Below are 23,556 nucleotides of genomic sequence, written 5' to 3'. Positions count from 1 at the left end.
GGACAGGCGTTGTCATGTTGAAAAACGTCGTTGACGTTCACCATGATGGGTTGCACATGAGGCCTAAGAATCTCATCGACGTATCGTTGAGCCGTAAGATTCCCTCGAATGTGCAAAAGGTCTGTTGAGGCAGTAGACGTCGCAGTGGTGGTCCTATCCCGAATGTGACGTAACCGGATGTAGCGATCTTGTGTGGGCGTGGTCACACGAGGTCTGCCAGATCGTGGACGGTCACAAGTTGATCCATGTTGTTGGTGACGATTCCATAGCCTTGTGATGGTGCTTGGGTGGACATTCACAGCTCTAGCAACATCTGATCGAGATTCACTTGCTTCCAAGCGACCAATGGCGTTGTTGCGTTGTGCTTCAGTCAGTCTTGGCGTAACTGTATTGCGTGTCGGTGGCTTAAAACTGAGCTATGGAAACCGGAAATCCGTCACTTTTATAGGGATTTTGCACATGTTGCACTTGCAGAACATGCAGATCTCTCAAACAAATTTATTAGACACGAATGCGTTTTTGCGAAAAATCTGATGTTTTCCTCCGTTTTCAAAGTGCACAACTTTTATTATCATTTTGGTCTGACAATCAGTGCCTTAACATGTGTAACATCACATACTCTGAGCTTGTAACGTTTTTACATATATTATTTTTAAATTAACAAAATTATCCCTTTTGCGTTTATTTTTTTGAAGAGTATAGTTTATTTCGGACAAGTTTTCAATTTATTATGTTACTACGTTACGTATTACTATTTCAGTTAGCCGTAAATTTGAATTTAGAAGTGAATTGAATGTTAACATATATCAAGTTTATGATATTTGCCAACAAGATTGGTACACACAATTTTCTTTCTTAACACAAATATATTTTAAGATAAAAAATACATTTTGTAATAACGGTTATTACTAATAGTTATTGCAAATGACGGTTCATAGTGACTCTTATATCTAGTATAGAACTGAATATTTTATAAACGTTCGTGGAGAGTAAATTAATTCTTTGTTGATGCACCTGTACACTTCTTTTGACGGCTGGCTGAGGTTGAAACACATAAGTTATCACTGGCGACAATATCCAATGTCCTTGTAGAACTGCAAACGTCCGAAGTTAGTTCACTGATGTTAAACGGTTCGTAATGTTTGAAATATATAGACATTCTTTGTCCAAATCTGTAGTTTACGGATTAATAGACATTAATTACAATTATAGCTTCCGAGGTGTATAGCACACTTACTGTAGCTGACCAATAGTAATCTTCATTTACTGCCTCTTGGCAGCAGATAGCCCGATGTGGTTGTGCTATAAGAAAACACACACATTCTGTCTCTTGGCTGTTTTTTTTTTACGAATCACGTGATGTTCTCGAACTTTCAACAATGTTCAAAAATGTACTAGTGTTTTCGTAAACTTTGTTGATTTTTACTCTCAAAAGTCTTCTACAAATTTACAGAACAGTCGGGATTTGCGCAATATACATCACACGCATCAAACCGAAACAAATGTAGGTATTAAAATAAATGTACAACAGTGAATCTGTTACAGCTGCAAGAAACGTCCATGAAAACCGCAAAATGCAAAACTGAACAGTTGTATGTACTCCCGCTATTGAACCTCCATACCAGTTTTGATGATCCATCCGCACCCTGCGAAGTAGTCACATGGACAGACAACAGACAGTACTATTATATTTGTATAGACAAGTGTATGTATGGACAGACAACAGACAAAACTATTATATTTATATAGATTAAAGAAAAAATTTGTTTGGGGGGGGGAAACATTGCTCAAAATTGTTGAGCAAAGTTAAAAAGAAATTGATTTCGATATACATTCGGCTAGGTGTGACATAATGGTTAACTCTCCTGACTGTCATTCCAAGGCTCCATGGTTCCCGTCCCTTTATGGCAAAATCATGGATGTCTAAAACTCACCATTTGAAGTTGTCGATGGGCGCTGTTTATTAGATGTATTTCTTCCAGCCTGGGCCAGACATGCCCAGGTAGTTAAGGCACTTGATACGTAATCTGAAAGTCGCAGGTTCGAATCCCCGTCACACTAAACATGCTCGCCCTTTCAGTTGTGGGGGAGTTGTAATGTGACGGTCAATACCACCATTCGTTGATAAAAGAGTAGCCCAAGAGTGGGCGGTGGATGGTGATGACTAGCTGCCTTCCCTCTAGTCTTACACTGCTAAATTAAGGACGGCTAGTGCAGATAGCCTTCGTTTAGCTTTGCGCGAAATTCAAAACAAACCAAACCAAATCTTCTGATCTGTCAGTTGAAAATGGTTAGCGTAAATAGTTCTTGTGTAACTTTGTCCAAATATTGGAAACAAACCAGCAATTTTTATTCTTGTTGTTTAAAACAAAGCTACTACCTATGATAATTTAAACATCTGGAATAAGATATATATATATAAATTCTATTTGAAGAATGTAAACGTGTGTATTTAAAGTTTTCGTTGCCTGTACTGATACTAGATTTTTCCCAGGTATGTACACTATTACCTTCCTTTGTCATAACGTGTGTTGTTGTTTTTATGATAACACAGTTTAGTTGCTGGGTGGACGCCGTCATCTTCGTCTTCAGTTTGGAGAACGAGCCATCTTTTGATGCTGTCGTCAGTTACTATACCAAGTTGTCTCACTATCGCAGCTCTCAAGAAATTCCATTGATTCTTGTCGGCACACAAGGTAAGAATTGTTTGGGTTAGTGAATGGGTCATTTATTTGCTATATAGTAAGGACTCGTTGAGTGGGAATCGTTTATTGTGGTAAAGGATGCAGGTTTTATACGGTTTTAAGGGATGTATTCAGTTTATTAATTGACATGTTAGCTAAAGTTCATGTGACATTATGACAAGCAAGTCCAAGAATGTGTAGAATATTCAGGAATATGAATGATCGTGAGATACTGAGAAGTGTCTAAAAACAAAACTACTTTGTAAGCATGAGAATGAGTGAAGCATTGAATCTGTTTTTTAATTGGTAGAGTTCCAGCCATTCAGTAACATTTTTCGATTAATATATATTCAGTTATTTGATCGATTCACCGTAAAATTGTACGAGTAAATTTATTTGCAAGTTAATTATAATACCATTAGTGAGTAAACCTCTGTTGAATTTGAAAGTGAAAATGTTTATGAACTCTGGCCTACACCTGTGTTTCAAGGGTCAGTAGTCTGTAAGAATGAAGAAACTAATTTGCTGTCTAAGTGCGCTGTTAGTTTTATTTTCACCAAATACTTTCTAAAGAACCAGCCCAATAAAAGAACATTACAACAATGTATTTATTACTATAAAGTATTATCTGTTAACACCACGCTTTGACATTCATCAACCGTAAATTATCACATTTTACAATTCACGACTGAGTTCAAGTATTGTTATAAACGTGCAGATACTATGTTTTCTTGTTTCATCGACACACACACACACACACACACACACACACACTGAACTGTAAGCTGTGTACTTTCACGTTAAAACTGTGTCGACGGATAAACTCATTTAATACCAACATATATTGTCCAAGTATATACCCTTCACGTACTGGGTGATTATTAACAGATATAAACCTTGTACAAACTCGATGATTACTAACAGATATTGTCCATATGTGAACCGTGTACAAACTCATTAATTATCGATAGATATTATGAAGATATAAACCCTGTATTCAGTGATTTAAACAGGTATTGCATTGTTATAAATTCGATACGTCGTAAGTTTTCTAACGATACTTCCATATAAAAGTAACCGTAATTAAAATTGAACCTCCACGTAGTTTTTGGATATTAATATTAATTGCTCATTGTCACGACTCTCAGTAAGATACCATTTAGGTTCTCTTTTCTAATTTTCTTCACGATTTGTCTTATTACCGCATTACAACTTGTGTGCTTAAAAGAAGGATCGGTATTATGAGATTAACAACTTGAAATGTTATAAATATAGTTTTTCTTTTATCTGTATTCTCACTTTCTGATTATGTTCTCGTATTACTGTAAGTCAGATATAACAAACTTTACTTTCCCAGTCTAAAGATTATTAGGTATTATAACTCGCCTTTTGTAGAAACGCTTTATCTGTACGTAACTAATGGAGTTTTAAGATAAGATACTGTATATCAAGGGATATCGTGACGGCAAGCATTTGTCTTTATTGATAGAATTAACCTAGATGGTGTTTAGTACGTTGGGCAACTGTATGGGTGGAGACTTGTAGACGAGTAGCGTTTTACGTGTGTTGAGAAACTGAGGGAAAACTTATCACTTTTTACATGAGTAACTGAGGGAGAAACTTTTAACTTTTTACGTGAGTTGAGTAACTGAGGGAAAACTTATCACTTTATTTTTAGAAAACAGTTTTAGATTTAAATAGTCTTCATTACTGACTATGACCAAATCTCCCCGTAAGGTTAAGTTATTTAAAATAATTTATTATTTTATATGTTGGTAAACTTCCAATAGGTGGCGCTTATGTAGACGATACTACAGAATAATTACATAATAATTCAAACTTATAATTCACCTTTACTGTTTACAGTTTCTACATTTGTATGACGCATCTGTGATGTAGTTTGTGAAACGAAACAAGTTTTAGGAGATATCGTGGTATATTGTGGTTTGGTGTTTATTTAATACACCTTTGTTTATTTGAGTACTGTGTTGTTAGAAGGAGTGAAATATTATTTGGAAGTGTGCTGTGTCTTATAGAAAGTCTGGACCCATATATATATAAGCGACTGGCTATTACTAACCTTTCCTTAAAGTTCACGAGACGACGTGACACGTGGAAATTACAGTAAATTTAAAAAAAAAAAACCAATTCGCCAGCCGCCAGGGTTCTCCATCCTCGAGCTAAAGTCTGGCTCACTTCACTTTCGCTGCTTTCGTCCAGTTCTCCCGTCCTTCCTCTCACTCACAAATATTTTTGAAATGTTAAAAATAAAGTAAAAACTCCATGGATATTTTAAAACATTTCTCACGTAAGGGGACGAAGAGGAACTATAAAGTTCCTGAACACCCCAGTTGGAGAGAGAACTCTTCTGATTTCTCTCTCTCTAAACTGAACCCCTGCCACGTTAGTTTAGTTTAGTTAGACACGTGGACAATATTTAGATTGAATTCAATAGAAATTTGGAATTCTCTTATTCGTCTGTTTCACCACATTTTTTGTTCTATTTACTACAGATGAATCTGAACCTTTGTAAGGACAAACAGATAAAAATTGACAATACAGCTTTTTTAGGTTTTGCTTAAGATTTGAATATTCTTATTTCTTGAAAGTAATCTTTAAAGAATTACATCATCAGTACTCTTAGTCAAGCTTGAAATGTATTTTCAAATGGTTTTATTCAGTATTTACACCCAAGACCTAATCGTCTGTCTTATAAACCTCTTTTTATTTAGTATACCATAATCCTGAAGAACTAGTTTAGGATAGACGAGCCTGGCTATAAGTTCATGCAAACTAAGTTACAGACAACTGATGAGTTAAGAAACACAGAAGTCAAACTGATTCATGATGACAAGAAACCCACATGAAGTAAAAATGTATTCTAAAGATGGCTGATATGGGTATTAAAACTTTAATTAAAATAAAGTGGAAAAACAACATTTCAACCTTTTAAGGTCATTTTCAGGTTAATAAAAAATTTACATCAAACTGTTTGTTCCTCCTTGAGTTGCTGTTGAACATAAGGATGGACCTTTATCAATATGATGTTCCTTTACAGGCCTTAGATTATACTGTAGTGTAGTCACACACAAGTTAATTTTCAAAGAAGACACATTGTGTAAGTGTAATTAGGCACTGTTTAATAAGAATTGGCTATTTCAAGAGTTCACACGAAATTCAGCTTACCTGTTTGATATAATACAACTTAAAATGTTAACTTTATTTTAGTTAAAAAAAAGTTTGTTTTCTCTTTTGGCTAAAATTTTACTCACTAAGCACGTGCACTGATGCTAAAATATGTTAAAAGTACAGTATTATAAGTATTCTTGATGACGAGAAACCCACTTGATATAAAAATGTATCTCAGAATGGCTGGTAGAGATATTAACACTTTTATTGTTAACCTGAAGATGACCTAGGAAGATCGAAACATTGTTCTCTGCTTATCAATAAAAGTGTTAATATCCATACCAACCATTCTGAGATACATTAGTATTATAAATAGTTTAATTAGCTTCTTCCACTACTTCTCTTTTTAAAACAATGTACTAAATTACTAATGATGTTATTCATTATAATATTTTAAATTCTGTTTAGTTTTAAAATAAATCAAAGATAGAGATAAGTATACTGGAGCTCTGAATATTTGATTCCAGTGTGAACTTTAATCTTATTGTGACATCAGTTTGTGTTAGAAACATTTGGGTGTTTCATCATTATGTTTTTTTAATGATAAAACACTTATTTTACATTTGGGTGTTTCATCTTTCTACTTGTGGAAGTTTTATTTACCACGTAAAACAGTCTAAAAGCTTAAGCCAGACATTAAAACTGTTTTAAGTTAACTGTTAAATGAAACATTTTAACTTTTGTTGGTTAAGTATTGAGCTTGACACTAAAACCTTTTCTAGTTAACTGTTATGTTAAACTTTGTGGAACTTCATTACTTACTTGTTAAGCTAGATTTGAAATTGTTGTTAATTAGCTGTTAGAATAAATGTTGAAACTGTTGTTTGTTAATGATTAACTTGCATTGAAATCATTGTTATGCAAATGTCTAATGAAGACTGAATGTGTTGCTAACAAATGTTTTTTTCAGTCTGGTTAATATCTTTCTATCCAAAATGCAGGCAAGATGTTGGGTCATCACATCTAATTTTATCAACAAATAGGAAGCTGCACAGTAAAGTAGAACATGAGGTGTGTGTTGTGTCACACACATCCTTTATCTTGTGTAATTATCACTAAATAACAATACAATATAATAATACATTGTATTGTGGAAGTAAGCTTTTTTAAGGTCAAACAATACAGATAACAATCATATACTGCATTTGATTATTGTATTTCATCATATCATTGTGAATAATTTTATGAAACTTTAAAAGCCAATTATATTGCTCTTAAAGTTTATTACTCATGGAGTTTCCGTTAGCTTGTATAGATCACGTAAGGAATGTTTAGTGCATGTCTCCTTTGTTAACCTGCTCTTCTTTAGGACATTAGTTTGTGTATTGAAATGTTTTGGTTTCATAAGTCCCTGTACCCACTTGTGATTTATTGACTCGTGCTAACAGCCTTTTAAATAGATCAGTTTTGTTTTAATGATTTTAATTTGAAATTGTACCATAACCTACCTGAGAGTTGTTTATTTTACTGATGACCCAACTGTTCCTTTAACCTGTTGACTGTCAAGTATTTCAGCTGCTACAATACAACTCTAATGCTTCTTCATTTTGTAACTTTTTTGTAACGTTATTTTGGATCAAAAGTGAAACAATTTGTAAGTAGATCAAATGCATGTATGGTGCTAACATCTAGCATTGAAGTTAGGTATTATTGAGAATGAATTGACTCGTCCGTGGCACTGTGTTACCGATCGGCTTGGATGAGTTATCTCGTCTACGGCACTGAACAGGTTAAATAACATATTATTTTGCTTTTGTTTATAATTTAGAAAGTGTTCACATTTTTTGATTTTTAAAGTTAACCTGTTTGTCACCAAAAGAAATCTGACAAAATTTAATGAGTGTCACCTATACACTATATCCCCTCCCTCCAAAATACATTGAGAGGGCACTAATTCCTTTTGACCCTGCAAGTCTGTGTATAACTTTTTATGTGAAATTGATTGAATAAATAACGTGAAGGGGTAATACCGTAGAATTACCTCTCACGTCATGAATATTTTTAACAGATGCAACATGGTAAGTCAGTTGAGAGAGTGAAAGTTTTTTCCACACTTTTAGCATTCCCATTAATAACTTAAGCCTTTACATATCTCTTTTGCATGTAAACTATACTCATTTTCTCATTGTTTGGTAGTGATTTGATAGATTACTGTAATGTTGTTATTGCTAGCTTGAGTTGAAAGAGTCATATTTTTTTATGTTAATATATATATATATATATATATATATATATATATTTTCTAGATGCTATTAGTGAAAACAACCCCCGAATAATTGATGATTCTCGAGCTCGGAAACTGGCCAGTGACCTCAAACGATGCTCTTATTATGAAACTTGTGCAACGTATGGTTTAAATGTTGAGAGGGTTTTTCAAGATGGTAAGTAAAACATTTTAACATCTCAACAAAAAAATGTTAAATGATTTTTGTATGACCATTTCAAGTGTTCACACGGGATATAGCCTCTTTTACTGAAGAGGCTATTTAAAAAAAATTCTAGTTGTTATATTGAGTAAAACTTGTGTTCAGATTTTCAAGAAATCTTTATTTGGAGATTAATGTTCAAAATACATTTTATATTATAGATATTATAAAGTGAAAGGATCTTGAGATACAACTAAAATTGAATTAGATATTTTTTGTTAATTTACAGCATGTCAGAAAATTGTTCAACACAAACTGGCCACACTAACTCCAAACAACTCAAGGCCAAGTACACCAATTGGTCATCCTCCAAGATGTAACTATTTCCTTTCAAGTGCTGTCTCACAAACGACCAGTAAGGCTAACAATGGGTATATATTATCACATCCTGCTTCCACAACCATGGTTTCCACTTCTGTAGGCTCAAGTATATCAAGTTCTGTAGTCACATCAGGAACAACAGTAGGAACCTCTCCCAGTCACTGTAGCCATCCTACTGTTACCTATACACAAAGTCATCCAGTTTTCAAGGTCAGCAAGGTAAGAGATGGTAAAATCTAAGCACATTCTTTTAGCCTACACATCTAGCTATGAAGTTTTTAAGGTCTGAATGATTACAACAGAAACAAGGTAACAGTAGTCATTCTAAGAACAATTTTACTTTCAATGAGGCAAAGACAGAAATAAAATTAAATATACCATTTCATATTGAACTATGCATGCATGGCCATTCTGATTTCAAAAACAGTGAGGTAATAGCTAAAAGAAGATCACAGTCATATAAAATGACCAGTTTTTCATGATTAGCAAGCTAGGAGTAGAAACTAACTAACAGTACTACCCCATTTGTTATTTAGTTAAAAGATTCCATCTAAATTTTATAATAATAAAGTAAGGGCATGTACAAAATCACATTCATTACGAAAGCACAAAGTCACTTGGTGTTAAATATCAGTAACGTACAATTAATATTGATTGGAGTGGCACCAGCTTATGTAGAAGCCTACTAGTAATAACAATTCAGGTTTGACAATTGACTATCTGGTTGGGTTAGATGCAACCCTATGTTTTGACTGATATTGTTTCAGTAGATTGTTCATGGAAAAGGGTCCATTACTTCCTTGTAATTCTGAAAACAGAGTGGTCCCATCCTGGGTTCATGGTTGAGTACTGTATATTCCATGTCCTTCACATAATTTCAGGGGCAAGTGGAATTTTCTTTGTCCATATAAGTGTTTATAATTCTAGACCTGACGAGTTCTGTCTCTTTAGGTTAAATTTGGAATACAGGATCCTGTTGCTCTAAGTTTGGAGTGTTGCCTTTTGGAATTTTTCAGGTTGAGGAAAGATTTTATCAATTTTGGTGTTGTTTAACTTCTTATCATGATTCCTGCAGCTTGTAATGCATCACCCTGTAGCTGAAGCTTGGGATCCACTCACAATTATATCTTTTGTGGGCCATATGCCCTAGCTACCAAAGTGAGATTTATGAGCCATTGCCCTATAATTACGAACCCAAATAGTGTGATCTGCCTACCTGGTTGACCAGAGTTAATGATAGACCACGTTAAATTCCACCCAAAAGTGCATAATTTAGGTTCTAGGTGAAGAATATGGCTGTTCTGAATATAGTATCATTCCCCATTGGGATGATAATTTTCTGTGGGCACAGTCATGATCTGTGGAGGGGTATTCTGTATTGATAATGCCCTCACAAGCCCTTCCACCTTATGAACATGGGATTCTAGCTGTAGTGTGAGAAGAGGTATGTTTGGGAAGCTAACAATTTCTTAAATCAGAAATGTATTTCCAACAGTGCTTGCTTCCTTTTAGACCTTCCTGACTTTCTATTCCACTAATAGCCAGTGTTAGTAATTGTGGATTGGATCAGTTTTGAAAAAGTAGCAATACTATCTGAAGGAGTTGCTTATATATTGAAGTACACATTGACATAGGTGGAGAGTGCCACGAGACATATATCTCTGAGGGCAGTTATGTGGGTTAAAAGACTGGAGCAAGTGAGAAAATAATCAGATCAATGCTTAGATTGAAACACTAATGGTTAAGTGATAGCTGTAGTATGAGTGGAGATAAGTGTTGTTAGAAATACGTTTTTGAGTTAAGAAACTGTTAGGGATATCAACACTTTTAAAGAAGGAGCATTAGTGACTTATGTTGGTTTATACATTCATAAGTAATATTCCATACTTTTCATACCTATTTATTCTGTATGTATAGGAGGGTAAAAATGATGGATTACTAGAAATTTAAATAAATGTTTCAGGAAAACAGATTTAAGTGCATTTGAGTTTTTTTTATTGAACTTAATTTTACTGGTATAATCATGATTTAAAACTTTCCCTTTACTTTGATTATATGGTTCACTTAATCAGAATAATAGTCATTCTTTTCATTCAGTTCATTAAACAAATTTTGATCACTACATGGGTATCAGTAGAAATTTCTTTTATAGGATGTGAGTATGAGACAGAGGAGTCAGGATGCTTCTAGTGGAGTTCCTGTATTGAAGGATTTCAAGATTGAAGACCCAGATCATCTTTTGACAGAGGTTGCTTTGCCTCCTACATCCACTTCTAAGGACAAGGATTTACCAACACCAAGTTCAACTCCAACAACCTCTCGGAAAAACAGAAGACGTTCAAATCTGTTTACTGTAAGACTTCATTTTTAATAGTCCTTTTTTTAAAAGCGAAATATTGATTTTGAATCTTTAATTTTAGTGAATTCCAAATTTCAGTTGTAACTTTATGGGTTATACATTTTTTCTTTAATTTTTTTACCTTTATATATGCATAAAAACAAAATATTATATTTATGGACATCATGTGTCCTATTAGTCCATCTCAGCTGTCACAATCTCTAAAACTGTTAAAAACTAAAACTATTAATTGAATAAATTAAAATAAAACAACTCTTAAAGCCAGCCCTTATCATTCATATAGTTATTCTGCTTTCTCTTACACTTAACTTTACTGCCTTCTCAACATCCAAAGACAACCCATTCCAGATGCCAACAACCCTGATGTAAAAATAAAATGGATTTAGCTGAAAGTGACACCTACCTTGACAGAATCCTTATGTATCCCCTAACCATACTATTCTTCTTCATAAAGTATGAAAAAAGTGATGCATCAGAATTATCAATTCCTCTTACAATCTTAAACACTTCAATCAGATCCCCTCTAACTCTTATTTTTCAAGAGAAAACAATTTCAGATATCTTAATTTCTTCTCATGATGACAACCCCTCCGTCCAAGGCACCATTCTAATAACCTTTCTCTAAACCATTTCCAACAATTTAATGTCCCTCCTCAGGTAAAAACCCCAAGAATTAACAGAATACTCTAAATGTGATATTACCAGTGACCTACCCAGTGAAGTTATTATCTCATTAGACTTGTATTCAATATTTATGTAGATAAAACATAAAATTCTGTTTGTCCTATCACTAGCAACAACAAACTGCTTGGATGGCTTCAGAGACTGATCAATCATTACAGCAAGATCCCTTCCTCTTATGACACTGTTAAAGTTATTTTCATCCAAATTATACTTATAATTCAAGCTATGATAACCCACATGCATTACCTTGTATTTATTATAGTTAAAACCCATCTCTCTATTTATATGCCCAACTCACTAAATTATCTAAATATTTTAATAAATAGTTTAGGCAATGTATTCATGATAAGTTAACTGGAATGGGCAGCAACTGCCTGTTGTAAAAAATACAAGTGACATTTCAAAAGTCTTCCATCTTCATCTTCAGGTCCATTATATTTGTTTTAAATTATGTCAGATGTTGAATTCTTGGCATTCTTGATGATGGAGTAGGTTTGATGTTGAAATTATTTGGCTACTGGTTTCAGGATGTTTTGTGCAGTAGATTCTAAGTTGCAACTATGCCAGCAAATGAAAGTGTACCAGATTGTATAGTACAGTTTAATCCTAGATTAAAAATTTTGTTTTCTGTTTCAGTGGTCCTGAACTGAAGTTGTGAACTGTGTTGGTAGTCATAGAGTTACCTTTCTTGATAATTCTGTTGAATTTTTGCACTTGTTTCTTCTTGATGTTTCCCAGGTTCAATGTATAGTGTTTGGTGTGAGGGTTAAAGATGTACAGTATACTTGTATTCATGGTGCAAAATTGTCAAAGTTCAAAATATTGTGTTCCAGATGTCTTGATTAGGTAGTTCCTTTTTTGTCTGTTTTCTTTTATATGTAATTGTTTGAGATGTCTTTTTGTATTGTCGAGGACTTTTTGATTTTTGTTGTTCTGGTGAAAGTAATTGCTTAAAGTATCAAAAAGTTTGAGATAATGTTCTAATCTCTACAGCATAGCAGGAAGGTCAGTTGATTAGAGTAGTGTGCAAGCCGGCAAGGTTTTATTGTACTTGTTGATCTTGTTGATAGAAGTTGACCCATTACAAAGATGAAAGACAGAAGCCTATCAAAACATTATCCTCTACAATTGTGTTTTCACATCAAGCAGTTGCTGTCCATTTGAGATCTAACTCCTGTTGTAAATTGGCAGCATCCTCTTTACAGCCAGCAACACCCAATACCTTAATATCATCTGCAAATTTAGGTAATTTATATGTCATTCTTTCATCTACTTCATTGATGTAAACCAAAAAGAGCAAAGGTCCAAAAACTAAGTCCTGAAGTACCAATTTCTGACATTAATCTAGAGTTTGATTGAACTCCATTTGTAACAACCTCCTACTTTCTTCGATTCATCTGCTCTTCACATCAAGCCATTTTTCTATCCAATTAGCTACTTACCATCCACTTCTACAGAGATGTTTTTTTTTTCTACAAACCATTTATGTGGCACTTGTCAAATACTTCCAGACACACCAAGTTTACACCATTACTCTCACCTACATGAGCAGTAACCTTTTTAAAGAATGTAAAAGGATTTGTAAGGGAAGATTTTAACTTAGTGAAACCATGTTAACTATAGAATAAAATCTTAAATTTTGTTAAATTACTTTGAAAAACATCTTTTATCAGACTTTCCAAAAACATTTTCTGCAACTGATATAAAACTGTTAGGCTTATAATTTCTTGAACAGTTTTTGTGGCCTACCTTGAAGAGAGGAGTAACATTAGTTAACTTCCAGTTCTTTGGCACCTGCCCATTGTTCAAGAATTTATGACAGCAAGTGGCTCACTGACAGTGTGCATACAATGTTTAACCTCCTTTAAAACCCTTGGGGAAATATCTGATCCAGAAACTTCATCATTTTTTTTTTAATTTCCCAATTTTTCCTTAACAAGCTCTGAATTAATGCTATCATCTTGTTCACATTGTGTCCATCCATCAGTTGTTCAAGATGAGAAATACTCCTTAAGTCTTCATATAAGTAACAATTGAATTACAACTAAATCCTCAGTTCTCAGCTGAGATGTTTATGGAGACTCTTCTCAAACAGTTTGACTCCAAGTTATACTGTAGTTTTTTCCTTGTTGAATGTAAGGTAACCATAAATACGTATTAGAGATTTTGAATAAACATTTTCAGCCATTAAAAAAAGGAGAAGAAGAGAAGAAAACCAAGAATGGAGAAGTTGGAAGTGGAAGAATAATTCCATTAAAACAGGTACATTATTTCTTCTTCATATTATTGTAACAAGAGAAAGTGCTTAAAATGTTACTTTAAATTAGAATGGGATGACTATGTACTTGTTAGCATGTGAAAATGGCAATAGGAGATTGAAGCTTCTCAGATTTTTATATACTTTAGAGTTTTAGGAAATACAGATAAAAGTAAAGTGAAGTTTACCTTGCTATAAATGAAAGATTTTGGAGTAGTTGAATACTTGCTATAGAGTAATGTAATTTTATCTGTAACTAAAATAATCTGTACTTATATTAGTACTGGTAGCTGATAATTTGCCATCTGTATCAAAGTCAATGTTTCAGTAATGTAGTTGAAAGGAGCTATTTGTTCAGATATATTAGAAAGTAAGGTTTTGTGATATACTTCTTTGAACTGAATATTTCAGGGTTTTTTAGGTCTTCTATTTGAATTAGTGTTTTTATTCTGTTATTGCACTTGTTTTTTACATTTAATGTATTTTTGTTGAGTCACTGTTACCTCAGTTTTTTTTTTTTTTTCAGGGCTACTTATACAAAAGAAGTAGCAAAGCCTTAAACAAAGAATGGAAAAAAAAATATGTAACATTAACAAGTGATGGAAGGCTGACTTATCACCCTAGTCTTCATGTAAGCAAATGTTTTATGGTTTTTGATTGGTCTTCATGCTAATTTATAAAAATACTAATTTTTGCTTAAGTATATTATCAGAGACTTTGAAACCTTGTTAAATGAATTAGTAATAGATCTACAGCTAACTATATGTTGTTTTCTTTCTTTATGCAATTAACTGAATCCTACAATGTTGTAACCTGATTATATTCTCATTAAAAACAAGTAGAAAAAGAAAACACTGTAGATTCATAAATATTTGCTAGTTGATTAATTATACTTCGAATATTAAACCCTATCTTTGTAGGCGGCAAACGATCATATCTTGAGAATAAATCATATCATAAATAAATGTTAACAGAAGTATACAATGTTTATAAGACTTTTAAGTAAAGTTCTCTTGTTAGGCATATAAAAGTAGGAGCATAGATTCCACAAAAATATTGGGAAAATGTTTTAAGTACCCAAGAACCTTAATTAGATATGAAAACATTTAAGATATGGTATCCTTACTGGCCTATTATTTATATACGTTTTTCTAGTATTTATCAAAAGTACATTTTTAAGGAAATGTAACATATAAATTGATTTTCTGTAACTTTATGGTTTTTAAAGCAAGAGGTAGTCTAACTTATAGATTTTAATATAAGATTGTGTGTGGCAAAGATAGGTTCTCATCAATGGAGTATATTGCCAATTGAAAAAATTCATTGAGCATCACTGAAAACAGTGATATTTTATTTGCTAAAAGGATAAATAAAGACAAATACCTTATAGATTATATATTGTGGATAATGTAATGGAATTATCATTTGTAAATTTTATCATTTACTACTTTATTTCGGTGTCCAAACATTTTAACCTTTTCAGGTGTTGTATGTTCATTCTCATAGGCAATGAAGTAGTGAGATTTTTTATTTATAAATTTAGCTCAGTAGTAGTAGTGAGAGTAGCAAATATCCAACCAAACAATTCTATTTTGAATGGAGTTATTTGTACTTTGGATATGAAATGAAACTTGCATGTATATTCATCACTAATGTTTACAGCAACAAAACACATTTAAGTAATACTGTTATATTGATTGTATTTGTAGGATTATATGGATGATGTCCATGGAAAGGAAATCCCTCTGATGCACACAACAGTGAAAATTCCAGGCCAGAAACCCAGAGGCTCAAGGCAGCTTCCATCAACATCATCATCGAACCAAATGAATGACTTAACTTCTGAACTGAGTGGTATTTCTTTTACTGGAGGTAATATTGCAAGTTTTTTATATTCTTAATGGCTGTGTGAATTGTCTTGTTTTGCATGAATTCTTATCAGAGATCAAACCTCTTCTGGAATGTTGGATACTCTTTCATTTAAGATTTATTGATGGAAGTAGCTGAAATAACCTAACATGTAGTGTGGTGGTGATGGTGGTAGGTGAGTTAGCCTAGAAATTTGGTGGTGGTGGAGGAAAAAATAACATAAAACCTGATGGTGGTGGTATTAAGCTAAGAATTCAAAAACATGGTGGTGGTGGTAATTAATCTTTTAAGATGATACTAAATAAAACAACATGGAAAATATAGCTGTTTAGGTGTAAAAATAATGTGAAAAACCTTCTCTGGATAGAAGGTTAAGTAACCTAAACAATTTGATTGTTGTGTTGGTAGTATAAGCTTAAACTTAATAATTCTGGAAGAATGTAACAATGAATTAGAGAAGATGTAGTGGTTGTGATAATAGAAATTAAACTTGAATAATCTACTAATTAAATAAAATATTGAAATATGGTGGTGATATTTTAAATAATACAAAAAAATTGTGTGTGTATATGTTTTTATTAACTTGAAAATTTGAATGATGACCACAGATGGCATTATCTGGGAAATCAAATGACTTTTGTGACTTAAACTTGTGAAATAATAATAATTAACTCAGAAATTTTATTTGTGTATTTGAAACATTTACAGTGATATAGTTTTTGTGATAGTTTACAAATGGTAGCCTTAACTAGTTTTTTGTTTAACTTTAAATTTATTGCTTATTTTGGTGAAAGATAATACCTTCTTATGTATACAAGGTTTTGCTTAATTTTGTCAGTTTTTTCTTTCTGATTTTATTCTGTATAAAAAAAAGTGTGAACTGATTGGCTGAAAGAAGGAAGATTAGTAACTAATCTATCAATCAGGCTTGTTATTGGATAGTATTAAGAACTTTGTTTTTAATTGTGATTTAAGATTTAATTTTCACTGATAATTTTTCATGTTGCTTTTGTTTTTTTAACTTGTGAGTTTAATTTGTTTTAAAAGTATTATGTAGTTCTTGTTTTTTCAAAACTTTAGTTAGAAAACATTTTGACTTCAGTTGACTTTTCACTTTGGTATGGTTGCTTTTGGCAATAATATGAGTTCTTTGTGATGCTTTGTGGTTGTCTATAAATTACTGAAATTATCTTTCTTATTTTAAAAATTGTTTTTGTAGAAATTAATTTTATTTTAAAGTATCTTGCCCCTTCTGCTCCACAATTTTCTACAAAAAGTGAATAAAATGTTTTATAAAGTAAATTAATCAAACTGTAGTTATTATACACTGCTAGCCAAAATCTTAAGGCTAATGAATATAAAGAAAAATATGTATTTTGCTTTGTTAGACTCAACCACTTATTTGAGTAGAGCTTCAAAAGATGAAAATAAGAAAAGAGAAAATAAAAATAAAAAAACTTTTTTAGCATTTAATAAGGAAAATGTTAACACTATGAAATTAGCCTAAATACTAACTGGTCAAAAGTTTAAGATCATACCAAAAAAAAGTCCTAAACAGGGTAGGAAATGCCCAACAAGAGGTTTCAGTAGTGAGTTGCATGGCCGTCATTGCAAATAACTGCAAATATTCACTTTGGCATGGTTGATATAAGCATTTGCAGAAGGCTGGCTGGAATGTTATTCCAAGTGGTGAAGATGGCTTCGTGAAGATCATGCACTGTTTAGAATTGGCGTCCATTTCTATTGACTTCTTTTGCCATCCACCCCCAAACATTTTCAATGGGGTTCTGTTCGGGCAAACACACTGGATGGTCCAAAAGAATCACGTTATTCGCCATGAAAAAGTCCTTTGTCCTGCAGGCATTGTGGATTGCTGAAAGATCCAGTCATTTTCACACAAGCAAGGGCCTCAGTCAATAAGGATGCTCTCTCCAACATGCCAATTTAGCCAGCTGCTGTTTGATGCCCCTGTATAACCTGAAGCTCCATTGTTCCATGGAAAGAGAAAGCACCCCAGATCATGATGAAACCTCCTCAACTGTGTCAAGTAGAAAATGTCTCTGGTGGAATATCCTTATTGTGCCAGTAACGTTGGAAGCCATCTGGACCATCCATGTTAAATTTTTTCTCGTAAGAGAACAAAACCTTCTTCCATTTCTCTACGTCCCATGTTTGGTGCTTTTCAGCAAAGTTTAACCGAGCTGTTTCATGGTGTGGAAAAAGGCGTGAAGTTTGAAGACATTTATGGTTTTTTAAGCCTTTCTCTCGTAGATGCTGTCTTATTGTTTTTGAGCTGCATTCTGCATTTGTAAGGACCTTAATCTGGTTTGACGATCGGCTGGTGTCTTGCTGGACAACTCGTCGAATCCTCCTACTCAACACCAGTGAAATTTTCTTGGACTGACCACTTGAAATACTCGTTCCATATCTCTCAGGGTCTTTTAAGAAACTTGCAACAGGAGTTTTACTATGCCCAGTCTCACCAGTGATGGTACGTTGAGAGAGACCCTTCTGCCACTTTCAAACTCTGTCAACTTTTTAGCCTTTGCCAGTGTAAAACAGGAGATGTTGACAATGCTAATGCTTGAACACAAATGACTAAATTTTGTTACATGTTTACCGATTAATGCTTCTTTTCAGTATGGTATTAATCTTTCGTCCAGCTAGTATTTAGGCTAATTTCATAGTGTTCACATTTTCCCTATTAAATGCTAAAAAAGTTTTTTTTTTTTATTTTCCCTTTTCTTATTTTCATCTTTCGAAGCTCTACTCAAATAAGTGGTTGAGTCTAACAATGCAAAATGCATATTTTTTCTTAATGTTCATTGGCCCTAAGATTTTGGCCAGCAGTGTATGTGTTATACCTACTTAATAGTTACAAAATGTCATGGATAATTCTGAAGTTTGAGCTTTTTCAAAAATTCATACATTTTCGGAATAAAATACTACTGTAGAATTTTTTGTGCTGTACATGAAAGTTTTACTGAAAATTTATGAACTACAATATATAAATTTAAATTAAAAACTGAACATCTCATAAAAAACTTGGTGAATTGTCTTTGAAACTAGTTGCTCAGCAATATAAAGAATAATAATATTATGATAAAGATATTATATCATAGTTAATATTTATCGTATCTCTTGTCTCACTTATTCCAGCATATTTTTAATCTCAATATTGTTATTTACTTTAAAAGAACAAAATATTCTATGTATGAAATTGCTTATTTCAAGATAAGCTGGTTAATTAAACCTGTTTTACTATATCATTTTCTACAGGAATATAAAAGTATCTCCTCTTTTGTAACTGAAAATATCTGATTGAGCAATGAAGAATTTCTCTCTCTCTCTGTTTATTATGTGCATGTCTAATTTTGTACAAGAAAATTATGAAAGAAATGTACTGAAATTGAAATGACTGACCCATTCAAACTCAGTAATTAGCTTTTCAAATGAGATATATATGTATATAAATTATGTTTAAAAGAATTTCAACAAGGAAAACTAGTTTCTGACCATAACTGTTTAGAAAGAGTTGTAACAAGAAAAAAGTAGTTCTTGACTGCAAGAACAGTGTTTTGATGGTATACAAATTTGGAAAATTGTGAGAAAACAATTGCATGTATTTCATTTTTTGAGATAATACAAGCAAGAATGCATCATTTATATGTTGGTCTTTTCTTTCTACCATTTATTTGCTAAATGGAGGATATCTGTGCTAAGAAAATGGTTTGTACTTCAACTGTATTGAAAAAATATGGAAATGATAAATTTTAGCTATCTCTAAATTCTCAGTTATTGTGAAGCTTGTATTTACCGTTTATGTTCTACCCTTTTGTCCTTTAAAAATATTAAATTAATATGAAAGAAAAATTTTCCATTAAACTTGCCTGAGACACTTTATATATGAAGATAAGAACTTTTCAGTTACATTTATATGTATGGAAAAATTCTTAACTTCTATTTTTCCTTAATGTAACTATATCTCTTGGTTGAATCCAACCCTAATAAATCTAACCTAGCATCTATTATATGGAAATTACATTCTTAGTGTAATGTAACTAGAATTTTTATCCAGATTTTCTGATTCAGATGTACTTGTTTTATTTATGTTGTGGTGAAAAGAAATCACATTTTCTTGCTGTTGTTAGTTGTGTTTCTTTTATTTGTGTCTCTTTAAATATTAAGTATATTAAATGTACTTAACAAATAACTTAGTCTTTTTGAGGTCATGGATGTTTTTCTTGTAATCTTTCTTTTTGTAATTGTTTTCTACATTCTTAAGTTTAATTGTTGCATCTTACAATATTTGTAATTTTACTTGGAAGTATAATTTTTTTATTCACTCCTAATTTTGCATTTAATGTTGTGTAAGTTTGTACTTATTTTATACTGACCCTTGGATGGTAATTTTTTGTTACTATCCATTCATAATCAGCTGGAAATAGTATATTTGCATCTGATTTTAGGTTCTACTTAATCTATGTTTATGTTTTCAATTCTTGGCATGGTTATTCTGAAAACTGATTTCAAGATAAGCTGGTTAATTAAACCTGTTTTAATATATCATTTTCTACAGGAATATAAAAGTATCTCCTCTTTTGTAACTGAAAATATCTGATTGAGCAATGAAGAATTTCTCTCTCTCTCTGTTTATTATGTGCATGTCTAATTGAAGGACGTGCTTTGACAAACTTTCGGAGTCCACTTCTCAAGTTAAAATTTTCCTTATGATATTAAAATTTCAAGTCTTGTTTATATTGTTCTTGATTAGCTGAAGGTTGTTAATACTTTTTTATGTGTTAAATTATCTTTAATATTTCTTGGTATTTGTCTTTGTCATAATAGTTTGGTAACATTAAAAGACCTCTTATTTCTTCTGCTGTTTGTAATTGTTAAAATCACTCTTTATGTTTATCCTATTTACATGATACGTACCAATGCTATTCTTATTCTTAATGATAATGTGACACTATTAAATAAGTGCTTGTGTTCTTCATTATAGTGTGACACTAAAAACTTCATTTATATGTATTCTACTGATGTGACACTAATAGTGTAATATTGCCAAATTGTTTGAATTTCTCCCATTAATATACCACTGTCAAAATACTGTTTTATAGCTCCCACAATATATATTCATTGTGATGATATTCAACACAATATTATACTACTTGTGTTAGAATGATACTTTTAAAACTTAACATATACTTTTCATGATGCATATTATTATATATATTCCTTGAGATATAGTGATGGTGATGAAAGCCTGTTTGAATATATTAACTGAAATGACATTGTAAACCAAATATAAATTATTTGTTTCTTCATTTGAATTATCATATTGAGTAACTTATAATCTAGCATTTTAAACCATTCATTTTATACAAACAGACATGTACTTTATCATTAACCTAAAATAAATTAACAAAAATTCCTGCTCACCTCTTGATATTGTATGTCAATCACTGTAGGTGTGGCTATACAAATGCACATTTTCACCAAGAATTTAACTTGATGGTTATCCAGTACCATACTAATTAGGATAAATATATGAAAGTAAGTGTGTGTTAAAGTGCATTTAATGCATTAAGAAAAAATTTAAAGGATAAACTTATCGATGGTATAAAGTCCAACAAACTTGTACATAGTTGGTTAGTTGCTGTCTGGTATAAGTTCTACAGGTACCAGATTAGTGCATGCTGGCATTACTATGTCTTCAGGTAATATTAGTAATTAGTAGTAATATGTATCTCAGAATGGCTGGTATGGATATTAACACTTTTATTAATAGGTAGAGAAAACAATGCTTCAACCTTCTTGGGTCATTTTCTGAGATGCATTTTTATTTCAAGTGGGTTTCTAGTCATCAAGAATTAGTGGTAATATGTTTCATCACAATAAGATTAATGATACACGATGATGAGAAACCCACTTGAAGTAAAAATGTATTCTCAAGATTGCTAGTATGGGTATTAAAAGTAATTAAAGTTTGTTAATTAAAATTTGTCAACCTGAAGGTGACCTAAGAAGGTCGAAAATGTTGTACTATTTTTTATTTTATTTGAAGTCTTAATACCCATACCAGCCATCTTGAGAATACAAGATTAATAATAGTTAAATTAGATCATTCTCCACTGCTCTGGTACAGGTTTTCATTTAAGAAAGGGCTTAAAAGCATTTCTACTATACCTAGTTAATGCTCGAGAGCTCTAACTGTATGTTCTTTGAGAAAATGGTAACTTTACTATATAATACATTTTAACAAAAACATTTTGAAACATTAACTAAAATAAAATTTTAAGCAATTTAATTTTTATTCACTTGAATGAACTAAGTACATAGTAATTGTGTTTGTTTCTAAAGTTGAGCGTACAGCTGGATAAAGGCCATCCATAATAATAGCCTTTTTTATGCAGCTGCAGTGATTAATCCATTATCACATGTCATACAACTTTGAAAGGTTTCCAGTTAAAGAGCAAGATGTCTTCACTGCAGACATAAAAGAATCAAAATTGATACTATTTTCTCCCCCTTGTTACTGTGGATTCCTGTAAGTGGTGAGAGGATCTCCCAGAGAAGGTTCTGTGCTTTCAGTTTACCTCCTCTGAGATCTAAACATCCACCATGTGTTTGCTGTGCATGGCGACCCGTAAAGGGGAGGAGAGAATCCTTGTGGTTGAGGGGTTCAACCCTAACACACCATTTTGATCTTGAATTCCTCTAGATGGCAGCCTTGGAGTGGTCCCCAAGATCAGTTGACTGGTCCAGTTGTGCTGGGGTCAAATAAGTACCAGTGTTGGAAATTCTTAATAGGTGTTGTAGACATTGCATGTGATACTGTTGTTTAGGCGTTGCTGCAATGTCCTTCTATGACATTGCAACGTATTCCCTCATTGGGCTCTGTGGTGGGTGGGTAATGGGCACTGAAATTTTCTTTTTTTATTATATATCCCCCAAATCAAAATAAAATAGTAAAAAACACAGATTATAGGTAAACGATCACATCTTGAAGATACTGAGCAGCAGTCTTTAACATATTAAACATCATTTTCTGATATTACATTATTTATTAGAGAAATCTTTAGGGCAAATGTCTTCCTTTTTTATTCAGAAGGAATTAGAGGGGCTTGCTGGCTCTCCTAAGTCAGTCAAAAAGCTATGTTCTAGGGACATGTATGTGGAAATATCCCCTCTGAAACACAATAAACTCCTGAATTCAAAAAACATTGGGGATATAACCATCAAGGTTACTTCCCATGCTTCTTTGAATTTGTCATGAAGAATTATTGTTGACAGGGATTTGAAGAACATCCCTGAGTTAGAGACCCTCGGTGGTTTCTCCACCCAAGGAGTTTTTGCAATGAAGTGTATCTCCACTCACAAAGATGGAATTATGTTTCCTACCAGTGCCCTACTTTTGATGTTTACATCACCACAACCACCTGTCACCATCAACACAGGTTATCTAAATTGTAAGGTACAGCCATATATTCCAACCCTCTCAGATGTTTCCAGTGTCAGCAGTTTGATCACTCAAAGGTATCACGTCATGATTCTTTGATGTGTGAACAAGTGTGAAATGGACCCTCATAGTGTTAATTATAGTAGCTCTTACCACTCTTACTTTTGTTTTTGCCCTTGGTTGTTGGAGGAAGAAGAGGTGCAGTGTTAGAAAAAGGTTCACAATATTTCTTATCACAAACCTCAAAGGTTACTGTATATCACTTCATCTTAAACACATGCTGCTGCACTCTGTTCCACTGC

The 23,556-nt window shown here is 32.6% G+C and overlaps 1 protein-coding gene across 1 annotated transcript in view; it reads left to right on the top strand.

Moving 5' to 3' along the window:
• Positions 1 to 23,556, top strand: part of LOC143249814 (centaurin-gamma-1A-like) — a 152,229-nt gene that overhangs the window by 97,663 nt on the left and 31,010 nt on the right. Inside the window, 7 exon segments of the mRNA XM_076500296.1 lie at positions 2,555 to 2,696; positions 8,120 to 8,254; positions 8,529 to 8,839; positions 10,773 to 10,973; positions 13,848 to 13,925; positions 14,447 to 14,551; positions 15,630 to 15,792. Coding sequence (XP_076356411.1) covers positions 2,555 to 2,696; positions 8,120 to 8,254; positions 8,529 to 8,839; positions 10,773 to 10,973; positions 13,848 to 13,925; positions 14,447 to 14,551; positions 15,630 to 15,792 — 1,135 coding nt within the window.

Source organism: Tachypleus tridentatus, chromosome 4, assembly GCF_004210375.1.
Source record: "Tachypleus tridentatus isolate NWPU-2018 chromosome 4, ASM421037v1, whole genome shotgun sequence".
NCBI classification, from domain to species: domain Eukaryota; kingdom Metazoa; phylum Arthropoda; class Merostomata; order Xiphosura; family Limulidae; genus Tachypleus; species Tachypleus tridentatus.
Note: the sequence above shows the minus strand (reverse complement) of the source record. Positions and strands in the feature narration are given on the sequence as shown.